Source organism: Egretta garzetta, unplaced genomic scaffold (genome assembly GCF_000687185.1).
Source record: "Egretta garzetta isolate BGI_Z169 unplaced genomic scaffold, ASM68718v1 scaffold68, whole genome shotgun sequence".
In the NCBI taxonomy this organism is placed as follows: domain Eukaryota; kingdom Metazoa; phylum Chordata; class Aves; order Pelecaniformes; family Ardeidae; genus Egretta; species Egretta garzetta.
Window position 1 is genome coordinate 1,310,550 of NW_009260774.1, and position 15,929 is coordinate 1,326,478.

General features: G+C 41.2%; 1 protein-coding gene across 1 annotated transcript in view; it reads left to right on the top strand.

Moving 5' to 3' along the window:
- Positions 1-5,964: 5,964 nt before the first annotated feature.
- Positions 5,965-15,929, top strand: part of LGR5 (leucine rich repeat containing G protein-coupled receptor 5) — an 88,052-nt gene continuing 78,087 nt past the window's right edge. Inside the window, exon 1 of the mRNA XM_009646270.2 lies at positions 5,965-6,173. Within this exon, the coding sequence (XP_009644565.2) occupies positions 5,965-6,173 (209 nt within the window). The remainder of the gene's footprint in view (positions 6,174-15,929) is intronic.

The window sequence follows — 15,929 nt, forward strand, 5'->3', positions numbered from 1 at the left end:
CAGTGGTAACTTTGATAGTACTACAGTAAAAGCTATGAAGAAGAAATCACTGCGCATTATAAGGTTCCTAACACATTAGTCTTCAAATAAATCTTGGCCTTCTGCTTCATTCATTGTCATAATACTGTATTTGATGATAAATACTCCTGTAGAACACAATCACAACTCTATAGGGCTTCTGAAAGTGTTTACTAAACAGAAAAAAAATTACAAAGAATTTGGGAGAAAAAAAATACTCTTTTTTTAACATTAAAAAGTATATTCCCAGAAATTCACTACACTTCTGAAATAGATAGAAAGTTGTTTTTGTGTCAGAAATACCCAAAAACATTAAAACCAACCCTCTGGTGTAAATTTGCACTATTTTAGTCATTCTGATCTCACAGTGCAAACTAAAGTCTTGTCTGCATTTTCATCTAAGGCATCTCAGGAATAACCGTAGTTTTTCGAAGAGATCAGGCAGCAAGGTATCTTCTTATAAAGAAGTAAGCCTTATAAAGTCTCTTACATCTTCCAGGTCACTTGACAAGATTTAGGTGTTAGGTAGTTAGTAAAATGTCTGCCTTTTCTTAGAAAGTACTCCTTTCCTTAGCGACAAACTTTATAGACCATTTTTGCAGCTTTCTAGTTGAAATAAATTAAATGATTGCCATGTGATTTAAGTTAATAATCAGAGTCTTGTCCCAGTTGAAGATGAAAGTGAATCCAGGTTCTGATTTTAGAATTTAGTGTTAAATCCCCCCTTTGTAAAGAAAACAGCATTTCCTCTCTAATCATGGCAATAGGAGGTATGCAAAGGTAAAATGTACGCTTAGACATAAATAAAAACCGAAGTAACAAACTATTTAAAGTTCATGTTTGCCAGTTTCCAAGGGATTTGCTTGAAATTTCAAAACATAATGTGTCAAATCAAAGTTAGTTTATTTGTGAAAACTTTGCATTAAAAATGTATTTAAGAAGAGAATGTCACGCCCCACTTGAGAATATAGAGCTAAAAATAACTCTTTACACTGCTTCCTAAAGACCCTTGTGCTGCTCAGAAGGGGGAAAAAAGGCACTCACACACCACCTCTCTCCTTTGTAGCATTTGCTCTGTGGAAACACTGCATAAATTGACAGGGAAAAGGAAGCTGTCTTTAAGCTGGTAGAATATAAGGAGCTGGCAGGGTGAAGGTACCTTCAATTTGGTTTGGTATCTGAAGTGCATAGGACAATTGGCTGGGCAGAGGGAGCCTGACTCCAGCTGAGAACGCGTGCACTGGGCTGACCTTCCCAGTCAGCATGCCAGCAGAGATTAGACTTTCCTCAAGTGCTCCCTTGTTAACCCAGTCTTTTCTCTGATGTCATTTGTCTTTCAAATGCTTAAAATTGCTACCACTTTTGCAGCAGTCCAGATTGCTTTCTTTTATTCTGTTCGTTGCCCAAGATAATATTTCATCTGCATGCACTGCTTTCTTAATTCTCTATTGGTTATTTAAATAGTCGTCAGTAATACAATTTATGGTTATTTTCCCTTCCTTCCTTGAACTGTCCAGCAGATCTCATTCTTTTCCCAGTAAAAATCATGGTAAATAAGGTATGGTTCCTTTGGCTCCAAGGAAACTGACTGAGGGCAGAACATGATGTGGTGTTTTTGACATACCAAAACTGCTTTAGACTTCTGTTAGAAGAAAACACCCTAACATCTTTTAAAAGAATGACATGTGATCAAAGCATGCTTACTCCTCAGACATTTAAAGCATGCTTACTCGTCAGAGATTGAGCAATTCATGTGGCAAATCCTTATGCTACATGCTCTGCACTGTTCTCTGAGAAGACCTGAGAAACTTCTGTACAATTTTACTGATCAGTTGTCAGAAGTTTAATGTCTGGAGAATTATAAAAGAAATAAGTGTAGTTGGGGAATGCCTGAAATGATGTTACTGTTACTTGTTGAAGGAGACTACCCTTTGCACAAAACTAAGACAATGAAAAGCTTCAACCATATGTGACAGTAACTCATGGCACCCCTGTTTTTAGTCCTGTTGTGGTTTAACCCAGCAGGCAGCTAAACACCACACAGCCATTCGCTCAGAGAGCGCTGTGTGGAGAGAATCAGAAAAAAGGTAGAACTGTGGATTGCAATAAAGGCAATTTAATAGGACAGAAAAGGAAAATAATAATATTAATATTATCATTATTATTATTATTAATAATAATAATAAATAATAATAATAATAATGATAATAATAGAATATACAGAACAGGTGATGCACAATGCAGTTGCTCACCACCCACTGACTGATGCCCAGCTGGTTCCTGGGCAGTGGCCACGCCCCCCCAGCCAACTCCCACCAGGTTTTTTGTTCAGAATGATGTCGTATGATCTGGAATATCCCTTTGGCCAGTTCGGGTCAGCTGTCCTGGCTGTGCCCCCTCCCAGCTTCTTGTGCACCTGGCGGAGCACAGGAAGCTGAAAAGTAAGCACTACTTAGCAAAACATCAGTGTGTTATCAACATTATTCTCATACTAAATCCCAAAACACTGCACTATTTGACTATATTGATGGTTAGACTTGATGATCTTAGAGGTCTTTTCCAACCTTAATGATTCTATGATATGACTATGCCAGCTACTAGGAAGAAAATTAACTCTGTCCCAGCCAAAACCAGGACAGTGTCCACCCCTTATTATACACCATCTACATCATGCCCAGATCCTACACTTTCCAATACATTCCAATTAATCACCACCACTTTTCCTGTCTTTTGATACAAACATACAGATGTCATTCCCCCAGTCTATGGGGCATCCCTCTAAAATGTCCATTGAGTTCATTTAGTCCATGAATTTAGGCTCCATCTGTCATAACAGTGCTCCAGGGCAGGAGACGTGGTGTGTGGTGTTGGACTTTTGCATGCTGAAGCCAGTTCTGGCTCCATTATCACTGCACTTGTCTGATTTTATCATCGCTGCACTTTGCTCGGTTTCATCAAAGTTCATTCTTCATTAATTGGGGTGATTCTTACTGTGACAGTGTTGGTATGGCATATACCCACCATAGAAGTGATGATATACAGTATTATATAGCAATTAATTTCACACAGTTTAATTCATTGGCTATTCTCACCCAAAATCAAATCCTCTCAAAGCACGCATTGGACTTGCCCATCCTCCCACATCACCAACCAAGTGCAACCAGGTCCTTGAGCAAAAGCAATCCCACGGATGGGTTTGCCTTTGCCTGAGGCAGGAATAACCCAGGCTGCCTTCCCCAGAGTATTTTTTATGTGCACTACAGGGACTTTACCCCCCTCTACAGTACGTAAAAGTTTTGACTGGGCAGGGCCAGATCAATTGGCAGATCCCCTAGTGTTGACTAAGCAGGTGGTTTTGCTAAATATGTATCCCAATGTCTGAGCATTCCAGCAGCCATTGCTCTCAGTGTAGTCTTTAACAGTCAATTGTATCATTAGATTTTCCTGGAGGCTGGTGCATGATAGGGGATTTGATATACCCACTCAATGCCATGCTCTTTGGCCCACGTGTCTATGAGGTTGTTTTGTAAATGAGTTCCATTGTCTGACTCAATTCTTTCTGGAGTGCCATGTCACCATAGGACTTGCTTTTCAAGGCCCAGGATAGTGTTCCAGGCGGTGGCCTGAGGCAAAGGATATGTTTCCAGCCATATGGTGGTTGCTTCCACCATGGTGAGCACATGACACTTGCCTTGGCGGGTTTGTGGGAGTGTGATATAATCTGCCAGGCCTCCCCATATTTATATTTCAGCCATTATCCTCCGTACCAGAGAGGCTTTAACCGCTTGGTTTGCATGATTGCAGTGCATATTTCATATTCATGGATAACCTGTGCAATAGTGTCCATGGTCAAGTCCACCCCTCAGTCAGAAGCCCATCTCTACATTGCATCTCTTCCTTGATGGCCTGAGGTGTCATGGGCCCACCAAGCTATAGATAATTTACCCCTGTGTTGCCAGTCCAGGTCTACCTAAGCCACTTCAATCTTAGCAGCCTGATCCACCTGCTGGGCGTTTTGATGTTCTTCAGTGGCCCAACTCCTGGGTACATGAGCATCTATGTGAGGTACTTTTACAACCAGGTTCTCTACTTGGGCGGCACTATCTTGCCACAATGTGGCAGCCCAGATGGGTTTGCCTCTGCACTGCCAGTAGCTCTGCTTCCATTGCTGTAACCATCCCCATGGGGCATGTGCCACCATACATGAGTCAGTATAGAGACAAAGCACTGGCCATTTCTCTTGTTCAGCAATGTCTAAAGTCAGCTGGATGGCTTTCACCTCTGCAAACTGACTCGATTCATCTTCTCCTTCAGCAGTCTTTGCAACTTGTCATATAGGACTCCATACAGCAGCCTTCTGCCTTTCCCACAAGACAACAGGACCCATCAGTGAACAGGGCATATTGCTTCTCATTTTCTGGTAATTTATTATACAGTGAGGCCTCTTCAGCACATACCACCTCCTCCTCCAGTGATATTCCAAAATCTTTGCCTTCTGGCCAGTCCATGATCACTTCCAAGATTCCTGGGTGACTGGGGTTTTCTGTTTGAGCCTGTTGTGTGATCAGTGTGACCGCCTTACTCCACATAGCATCAGTTGCATGATGTGTAGGAAGGACCTTTCCTTTGAACATCCAGCCCAGCACCAGCAGACGGGGTGCCAGGTGGAGCTGTGCTTCAGTACCAACTGCTCCTGAAGCAGCTCAAACCCCTTCATATGCTGCCAATATCTCTTTTTCAGTTGGAGTATGGCAGGCCTCAGATCCTGTGTCCCCAACTCCAAAATCCTAGGAGTCGACCTCGAGTCTCCCCTGGTGCTTTTCTCCCTGGCTGCAGTGTAGAGCACATTTTTTACATCCTGTCCTTCCCAGACAGGCCCAAGGTCTACTGCATGAACTATTGCCCATTTAATTGGTTCAAAGGCTTATTGTTGCTCAGGGCCCTATTTGAAATTGTTCTTCTTCTGGGTCACTTGATAGACAGGGCTTACAATCAGACTGTAATTTGCAATGTGCATTCGCCAAAAACCCGCAACACCTAAGAAAGCTTCTGTTTCCTTTTTGCTAGTTGGTGGAGACGTGGCTGGTTTTTGTTCATCATATCCATTAGGATTTGAACGATGTTCATCTTGCCATTTTATTCCTAAAAACTGGATCTCCTGTGCAGGTCCCTTGACCTTACTTTGTTTTATGGCAAAAACAGCTTTCAGAAGGATTTGGATTATTTTCTTCCCTTTCTCAAAAAGTTCTTCTGCTATGTTGCCCCATACAATGATGTCATCAATGTATTGCAGGTGTTCTGGAGCTTCACCTTGTTCCAGTGCCTTCTGGATCAGTCCATGGAAAATAGTGGGGCTGTCTTTCCAGTTGTACTGAACGCCCTTCCAAGTGAAAGCAAACTGTGGCCTGCACTCCGCTGACAAAGGGATTGAGAAGAACACATTAGCGATATCAGTTGTGGCATACTACTTGGCTGCCTTTGACTCCAGTTCCTATTGAAGTTCTAACATGTCCGGCACGGCAGCACTCATCGGCGACATGACTTCGTTCAGACCATGGTAGTCTACTGTTAGTCTCCACTCTCCATTAGACTTTCACACTGTCTGTATGGGACTGTTACTCCCACACTAAAGGGTGAGTGAGTCTTGCTGATCACTCCTTCACTCTCCAGTCAACGAATCAGCTTGCAGATGGGAATTAGGGAGTCTCGGTTGGTATGATATTGCTACCAGTGCACCGTTGTGGTAGCGATCAGCACCCATTGTTCTTTGACCCTCAGCAACCCCACAATAGAACGGTCCTCCAAGAGACCGGGCAAGGTGGACAGCTGTTTAATTCCCTCCGCCTCCAAGGCAGCTATACCAAAAGCCCAATGGTACCCTGTTGGGTCCTTGAAATACCCTCTCCTGAGGTGCCGAGGATGCATGGAGCCTCTGGACTGGTCACAATGGGAGGCTTTTGCCACTCATTCCCGGTTAGGCTCACTTCAGCCTCCAATACAGTTAGCTGTTTGGATCCCCCTGTCACTCCAGAAATGCAGATGGGTCCTGCTCCTGTAGAGTTTGACGGCATTAGGGTACACTGTGCACTGGTGCCCAATAAAGCCTTATACTCCTATGGGTCTGATGTGCCAGGCCATCGAATCCACACAGTCTGGTAAACCCAGTTGTCCCCTTCCTCCACCTGGCTGAAGGCAGGGCCCCTCTAGTCCTGGTCATGGTATTCTTTACTCATTTCTTGTAAATGTGAATCAAAAGTCCCTTTATTAAGATCAGAAGTAAAATCAGCCCTTCTACTCTGGGGAAGTGCTCACTGGAAACTGGAGTAGCAATTTTCCTGGAAGAACTCCCTTTTGTGACTGTTTTTCCTTGCAACTCACGTACCTATGCCTGTAGCGTCAAGGTATGTTTTCCATCCCACTTCCTCATACCTGCTCCATGGTCACACAGGTAAAACCACAGGGTGGCCTGTGGTGTGTACCCACTATATCCTCTCTCTTGAGCAAAGGGACACTGACCCCTAATAGCTGAGATACTGGTCCATACACATGGGGAGTAGGACATATCCTCTTTGAGTTGCTGGAACTCCCAGGACAGTTTCTCCACAGCCGAGATGCAGGCCCATAGGGAGGAAGAGAGGCTTTCTTCAATATTCCCAGACTTGTCCAGCCAATTCATCTACCCATTTGTCCCGCTCCATTTTTCCAGGTCATTACTGCCAATGAGTTGGCATATGATGATGGTGCATTCTGTACATATCCGATCTTTGGATAACTGTTCATTGTCCAGGTCATCATAGATCACCTCCAGCACAGATAATTCCCTCAGGTACTGGATACCTCTCTCCATGGTGGTCTGCTTGCCTGGGTGACATATAACATCTTCCTTGAAGGGATACCTTTCCTTCACACCTGACAGGAGTCGCCTCCAGAGGCTGAGGGCTTGTGCCCCTTTTCCAATCGCTTTGTCAATGTCCCCTTCCCTAGAAATAGATCCTAGCTGTTTGGCTTCCCTATGCTCCTAACTCCAGGCTGCTGGCCCAGTTATCCTAGCATCGGAGCAGCCAGGTGACAATGTGCTCACCTGGATGACAGCTGAAATGTTTTTGCGATTCTCACAGCTCGCTCAGGGTTAGGGATCAGGTGTTTACCCCCTCATTTATGAGTCCTGCCTCTTCTTCCTTGTCTTCTCATGATGCTCCTGCTCTGGAGTAGCCTGCCTTGTCCACTCCTTCCTCATTTTCCTTCTTAGTAGGAGTTTTTTCCCTTTCTAAATGAGCTGACTTTCACATCCAGTATTTCTTCTTGTGTATAGGAGGCAACTGATACTGGCACGGATTGGTTCTCTGGTTCAGCCACAGTGCCTGTCACAACGGTTGGAGAAGCCACAGTGCCTGTTGCCAGGGCTGGAGTAGACACAGTGCCTGTTGTTTTATTGTCAGATCTAGAGACCTTCTCTTCCCCTTGAGGGTACTGAATAGTGTTGAACAGGGCTCGGTAGGCATGGGCCAGGCCCCAGCATGTTGCAGTGATTTGTGTTGCTCTGGAGTTGCCAGGGTGACAACATATTTTTTCCAAATATTTTACTAGTTTTTCAGGATTCTGCACTTCTTTGGGATGAAGTTACAAAACATTGGAGGTGCCCACTGTCCTAGGTACTTGTCCATACTATCCCACATGCCCTACCACTCATAACTATCCAGCCTCAGGGCAGATCTCTGGGTGGTGTTCTTAAACAGTTGTTTAACCTTAAAGAAGACCTGAAACACATTCAGGATACATAGAAATAGGAACATGCTGGTTTGAACATCCTAAGGATATTCAGAATTCCCAAGAGTTACTGTAACTAGCCTGGAGGAGGAGGAGGAGGAGAAGGGGAAGGTGAAAGAATGAGGGAAAGTGTCCCCCCTTGTCTCCCCCATAAATTGACTCTCTGAGGAGAAAAGGTGAAAAGTGTGATTATTAATAGTTTCTGAGAGATGGTTCCCAAAGTATACAGAGATGACAGCAATGCTGAGTACAAATACCATATCAGTCCCACAACCAGTAATTTTATCATCTCATAAGCCAGTGCTACACAGTACAGCAAAATGATAACCTTAATCCAGCTTCCAGTGGTGATAAACAGCACAATAGGGAATATATACAGCAAGTAAGGTGTTGCATAGCACAACTCTGAGAACAAGGACAACAACTCTGACAGCAAATAAATCAATATTGCGACCAGCAACTATTAATCTAATATTGAATGCTTATAACAAATTTGTTTTAACACACTCTGGTCAGATCTGACATTATCTGAACCGTTCGAGCCCCACGTTGGGTGCCAAAAGGACTGGCTTGGTTTAACCTGGCAGGTAGCTAAACGCCACACAGCCGTTCGCTCACACCCCCCACTCCCCCGAGTGGGATGGTGGAGAGAATCAGAAAAAAGGTAAAACGCACGGGTTGAAATAAAGACAATTTAATAGGACAGAAAAGGAAGGGAAAATAATAATAATGATAAAAGAATAGACAAAATAAGTGATGCACCATGCAAATTAAGTCTGATGTCATACGGTGTGGAATACCCCTTTGGCCATTTGGGGTCAGCTGTTCTGGCTGTGCCCCCTCCCAGCTTCTTGTGCACTTTCAGCCTCCTCTCTGGCAGGGGCAATGTGAGAAGCTGAAAAGTCCTTGACTTACTCAGGAACAACCAAACATCAGTGTGTTATCAACATTATTCTCATCCTAAATCTAAAACACAGCACTATACCAGCTACTAGGAAGAAAATCAACTCTATCCCAGCCAAAACCAGGGCAAGTCCCAGGAAGCATGCTTTTTTGCTAAAAGAGTATAGACAACAGCCTAGAATTTTTGAGTTAAGAGGCCTTGGAATGAGTATTAAAGCAGTAGCACCCAAATAGAAATACCATCCTGGAATGTCTTTGCCATTTAGATGAAAAAGACGCCTATAAGCTGCTGCTTAGAGATATGTGTTCACTCAAGCTGAGAGAGCACAAGCCAGCTAGTATTATACTGGGCACCAGCAATACGAATGAAATGGGATAGCAGTGCAGATACTAGTACAGTACTACAGGAACTAGTACAGTATATCTCCAGGTTGGTAAGGCCTGTGCTCAGGCAGCACAACCTGTATCACCTTCCAGTTTTATTATTTTACTACGTTTTACTAATTTTTAGCTATGAGCTTTGGGTTTTGGGGGCGGTAGCCACAGCACTAAGGTCTATCCCAGAAAGGACAAGTTGTATTTTCATGGCTAGACACTGCTGCAAAAAAAAAAAAATATTGTGAAGTGTAGTTTTATCAAACAATGATAATTATTATAATAGCCACTACCAAATTAAGATTTTATTGGTAACAAATGGGCTCGTAGTTTGGGCCCAGTTGTCTGATTTGGGCCCAGTCTGCAAATACTTATCCAGATACTTAATTTTAGTGTCAGGAATGGTTCTACTGAAATCACACATGGAAATGTTTGTGAGATTAAGGCTTTGAATAATTCTAAAACAATTATCATCTTCCCCAAATATCAACTCATTTGTATGGAATACTTCCACTAAGATGTTCTGCTACACTGTCTCATTACACAGCCTAAAGCATTATGCATATCAGAAATTGTTTAGAAGCCTGCCTTTCAAAATCTTACATAAATGTTTAGTTTAATCTGGAACACACTGTCTTTCAACAGTATTGAGTTATGTAGTTGCCATGAAGTAATTTTAAAGGCATGTTTTTGATAAAAAATTGCTAAAACATTTTGCATTATAGTAAAAAAGTATAGTCTTTTATACAGGAAATATTATATTGTGTGTGTGGAGATGTGTGTGTATAGATAGGCTTTGGGCAAGTTAAAAAAGTATCTATTGGCCTAAAGCAGTACAGACAACTATACCTCCCACCACACAAAATCTCTCCCCTCTTTTCCAGATGCTTGAATACATGCTTTTTACTGAGAGTAACCATGCTTTCTGATGTTACCAAACTTAAGCATTAAGTACTTAAGTGATGCAGAAGTATTTGCTGGATTGGGACTTAACTTGTATGATGACTGTGTATAAACTTAACCCTTTAAGCCTTTAATTTCTTTGTCCTTGTGTCATACAACTTTTCCCAAGTAAAGTGTAGAGTAATTTGATGCTGATATTTATGAAGAGGAGGTACGAGGTAGAAAAGTAAAGCTGGTGTTTAGTACTACTGCTTCTCCATTTTCTTCAGTTTTTTTCTGTTAGTTCCTTTACCAAACACTTCAGTCTGCTTTGCTTGAGGATGGAATAGTTACAGCACTGATATTACACAGAAATAAAACTTTCCTAGCCCTTGTTTCTGCAGCAGTAGGCATCTTATGATGGCAGTTACACCATGTCTTCTGGATCCTCTGATAATATAAATGCTAGTCTAAGTGAATGGGAGAACAGATGTGAGATGATGTCAGCGTCAAGGGAAGTGTAACTGCACTGATTTGGCATTCACTGAGTTTGTAAATGAGTCTCTGTGTACCCTGAGGGGAGAAGTAGGTCATAGCTGGCAAAGGAAGCGAGTAAGATAAGACAAAGCGCGCTCTCACCCATCACTGAGTTACCTGTTCTGAACCACCATGATAAGTAACTTGCCTTTGGGCTTGATCCTTGATCAGTTTGGCGTGGAGGCTTTCTCTCCTGTTAGTCTCGCACATGATGAAGTTGCAATTATGTTTGTGGTAGGGGGCAGACCAAGTTGTCCAATGTCCAGAAATGAGAGTCAGCCTTACAAAGACATAAAAACCAAAGTTTCTTAACACCCTGGTTCACAGCGATTGCCATTTTGGAAGCGTGAGGAAAGGGCGGGGCCTACTTCTGGGAATAGGGAGTATCATCAGATAGTTATGACTGGGATCTAAGTAGTGAGACCTTTGAGTTCTGCCTCTGGATACAGTAATGAAGTAGTTTGCAAATTTAAGCAAATCATGCAACTTCTGTGTAGACTTACTCTATGTATGTGATGGCTGGGACAACTACTTACATCTGAGTTTGACTAATCTGGTAGTGGCTGATAAATGCTGTTTATCTGTAGATTAAAAACACCTAATGAGGAGCTAATTATGAGTATGACATAGCAAAATAAGGTGAAATCCCAAAGGATTTTCCTCTCTTCATAAGCGTGTATGTCTGCCTTTCAGTTTTGGTCATGGCTGTCTATGTAGGCTGAGCTCTGTGATATATAAGATTCTTATTGGAACAAGTGAAGTCTATGCAGGCGTCTGAAAGCAATATTTGACCTGCTGACAAGAAAATACAGGATCCATATGCGTGGTGCAATATGGAAGTATTGCCTGCACTCGTGCTGAAGTTGTGCAAAGACAAGGATTTGGAAGAGAGCCAAAAGAAGTGCAGGTTCAACCTTGTGATCTGACAAGGGTCTCTGGGAGTAAATTCCAGTCCTACAGTGTCCCTGCATAAAGCCTCACTATACTGACTTTAACGTGCAACAGGCACACACAATTACAGGAAGATGAACAGAGAAGCAAAAAGTGCAGTGTGAGAAAGAGACGGCAGATAGCTTGGGAATCCATCTGTATCAGTGCTACAGAGTAGTGAAATGTGGCTCTCATCAGGCAGCTCAACCAATTTTAAACCCTCAGGAGAAGTGGCAGTAATGCAAATCAGTTTACATTAGTGCCATGTGTCTGCAATAAGACTTTGTAGGTGACAGTTACCTTGGCATAGGTATTATTAGAAACGTTTGTGACTAACTGACCCTAGTGGAGATAACACGTAAGTCTATAGTTGTGCTGGGGTGAAGAGTATGGGTTTGCAGTACTGCTGCTGGGTGTTTTCAAAAATTGAGCATGGGGCACTGTGGAAGAGTAATTGGTAGCAGAATAAGGGGTTCACGTGGTGTTATTTAGGCCTAGCACTGAAAAGGGACAATATGAAAGCTCATGATCTGAGAATAGCATCTGGGAAGGCTGTAAGTTCCTCAACATATGGAGGCTTCACATTGCCTCTTACCTGTTGCCTGTACATATGTAGAGTAGTGTGAACTGCTGAGTGCCAGAACTTTACTTCTTTCTGGCCAAGACAGAAGATGTGAAAAGAAAGGGCAGGACAAATGTCTTGGAACATCCTATCAGTCAGAAGGCCAGAGACAGTATGAAACATAGCTGAACATATTCTTGAAATCTTGAAGTACATGTTTTTAGAATAAAACAAATGCTTACTGAATACTGGTAGGGCAAAAAACTTTCATCTGGAATAGAAAAAGCCATTGTGTAGAAACAGATATATGTGGAAGAATATTGTAGCAGAAGTATTTCTTAGGTTATTTGGATGGAATATTTAAAATAAATCATTTGTAGGCAACAGAAAAAAGATCCAGTGCATTCACTTAATTTTTAATGTGCCAAGTCTTGACAGAATAGATCGTTACTGTGCATGGTGTCTGTCTTTCTGAAATAAAGAAAAGTCAAAATTTTTTTTAGAAAAGTTTTTAAGCATACAGCGAAGTGATCATTCGTGTCAGGATGTAGACTCTGGCAGAAAATCTGTGTTGCATTGTGTTGTGTCAGGGAGTTGTGATCAACTGTACAGACATCCCAGCAGTTGGATGAAGGAGGGATTTTCTTTTGTTTTTCAGTTGTTTTGTTGTTGTTGATAGCATTCAGTGAAAACAACAACAGATTTTTTTTGAGGATGCTTACACAGCGCTGTGATACATTCATTCCATTTATTACAGACAGAACTGTCACACCAAATAGAGTTATCAAAATCACATTTCTGTACATATTGGTGCCTCAGCTGTTCTGCCTTCAATGGCTGTCTCCGGTCAATCTGTGAAGAATCCCATAAACCTGAAGCCAGATGTGGTCTGTTTTCTACATTTATCATCAATCATGGATAGAGCATCTTGCAGTCATGTAGCTCTATGTTCCTGCCTGTCTGACCATAGAGCAGCGCTGCAAGAGCATCAGATTTCACAAGGAATTTGTAATATCCAGATTCACTGGATGGTATTATTTACAGTGTTGTATCTCTGTGTGGGAAGTATATAGGGAAATGCTGCATACTCTCAACATGCTGTTTAATCAATTCTGATAAGGGTTTGTGAAAACTAATTATGAGCCAATTTGGTTCCCAGTGAAACTAGAATTGAAACTCCTTTTGATGATAGGGATTGAGCTCCTGGTGTGTAACAGTTAGTTTTATTGTAGAGGGTTCTGTTGGGTCATGGTGAGTCTAATCTAAGGGAAATTACTCACTCTTTATCCAAATATCACCATATGTTGAGTACACAAACAGATTTGGTTTTCATATTTGGTGAATGAATAATTACCTAAGTACACAATGATAGTAATTAATTGTAAATGACATTCATTATCAGGTTTTTATTATCTCAGCATGGAAAGCTTCCATTAAAGTGTTCACAGCTTTTATAAGGCAGCATTAAGGTGGTTGTTCAATAAGTACATACTGATCAAGATTAGACCAAATGAAAATAAGCACTCTGTGTATCATCATGTAACAATATGAATTTAGTAGATGGGTGGATGTCCTAGCCACAGGAGAATAATAACAGAATAACATAAAGGGAAAAAAAAATACACCCTAGCAGCAAAGTATTATGTCTATATTCTTTCAGTCAGTAATATCACTGCTAGCATTAAAAATAAATGAAATACATACATAGCTGTAACAGAGTGAAACAAAATCAGACATGAAATAAGCCATTTGTCCTCTATCTGTAAAATGGTGCTGTTTATCAGAAACAATTCTGGCAATTAAAACATTTGGTGATCTAACCTTTATTAGCAGGTTTAGACATTAATCTGAATGTTCCTCTATGCTATCAAGTCCATTCACAATGAAATGCCTTGGACCAGTACTAGCCAATGTGACTTTTTAGAAGACGGGCCTAAATTGCTGACAAAGCAACTAGTATATTTGTATGTTTAAGTCATGGAGCAGCTCCTGGCTTGTTAAGCAAACTGAGGGCTTCAAACAGTGTGACAGGCAAACGCCTGAATCAGTCCGCTTGGGTGCAAGTAGAGCAGGCCTGTTGCTACTGCAGTGACCTTGGGTGCACTTTGGGAATGCATGCATGGTTCAAGACTATGTAAGCTGACCTGAAAGAAACAGCCCAGGGCTGCACCAGGTGGGAAGGATGACACAGAACAAAGGGAGCTCGAATTTTTTCTTTATGCACTATGGCACCATTATTGATGAAGACGAAATATGAGGTAGAATTTCTCAGTAGTTACAGTATGAGAAAAAGGCTTTGAAGTTGCATACTAAGATGATTCTACAGTGCTGCTTCAGAGCATATCATTCTTGAGTAAGTATTTTAATGATTTAATATATGTATGTTTTTCACTTATAGTTAAAAAAGACAGATTTTAACTATTTTGTCATGTGTCAGGGCAAGTATAAAGAAATAACTGCGCACAGAGATTGATCTCAGTGTACAGGGGTTTAAATGTGGAGAAAGAAACCCGAACAACAGTCAGATATCTGTCTTTCCTTTTACATCATCATCCATCAGAATAGATAATGCAGCTTATGTGAAATTAAGAGTTTTATTTCCAATGAATAATATTTCATATTCATAATAATTTGTTGACAGCGTTGTCTCTGACTGCCAGATTTAGTAAAAATAGATAATTAAATGTTCTGATAGGCAGGATGATGGTTAGGTTTACTGCTGGCATGAGATCATAAACTAATTTAAATACTGTTGTAAAACACTCAGAGCACAGATTGCATTAACATAATATATTGAGTATTAACATAAGACACAATATTGATGGATAAAAATTCAGACTAGACAAATGAAAGTACACGTTGGACCATGGAATAGTGTCTTCAAACATATGACATGGAACAGACCTGCAATTTTCTCTAAATAAAAAAAAAAATAAATAACACTTAAACTTCCCACTGTAGAGAAACAAGTTTGAGATGTCACCACACGAGTATATACATGAGGCTAAGTGATATTAAAATGAATAAAAGCTTGATTTTAATACCAGCTCTGTACCTCATGCTACTCTTTCAATATTTCAGAAAGTGTGTGGTGCAGTTGATTTTGAAACATACTAATTAAGAAGAATTCAGTGAGGGATACTGGGGTAGTGTTTATGCTGCTTCTAAAATCCAGGCTGGGCAGAGGTGGCTAGAGGTACCTTTTGCCATTTAAAATATTTTCCTTTGTAGGTTACTTAGGACAGCAGCACAACTCACAAAGAAAGTAGAAAAGGCTTTTTAGAAAAGCAGTCAGCTTATAGATATCCTGGGAGCTGTTCCACTAGTCAGAACTGTCAAGCAGAGAATGTAAAATGTCTTTCTCTGGCTTCTGAAGAGTTTTGCCATATACCATTGCCTCATACTGAGAGGGCTACTTAGAGGCAAGCGAGCCCCATTTAGACTGATCCACAGCTGGGTCAGCAAAGCACTGTTCCCCAGTTCTGTTAAAAATGATAAAGATCTGTCAGAACTATCAGTTTAGTCCAGTAGTTGAAATCATTGGCTTTTTTTGTACCTTAAAGAACTTATATTTATGTTCTTAAACTTTCACATGTAGAAGACCTGACATTATAACTACAAGCTTTGCTAGTTCTAGGTGAAAGTCTCTGGTAAAATATTTGGATTTATTATACGTATCATGTTTTCTGGAGACATAAACAAATGCAGGCTAATGCGAATGTGTGCATCTTCAGGCTAATGATTTAAGCTGCAGTGCTTCTGTATAGTGCAGAGCCTCCGTACACGCATTGTCTTACCCTCCAAGTGTAAAAGATATTAAGATACAGAAATTAGTATATTTTTTCTCAGTATCTGAATCTTTTATTCTGTCAAAGTGGGAATACTTTTGAAGTTCTGTTATACATTAAATTTTTCCTTGGATGCCAAGGCATTCTATATTCATGGAAGTTTGGCA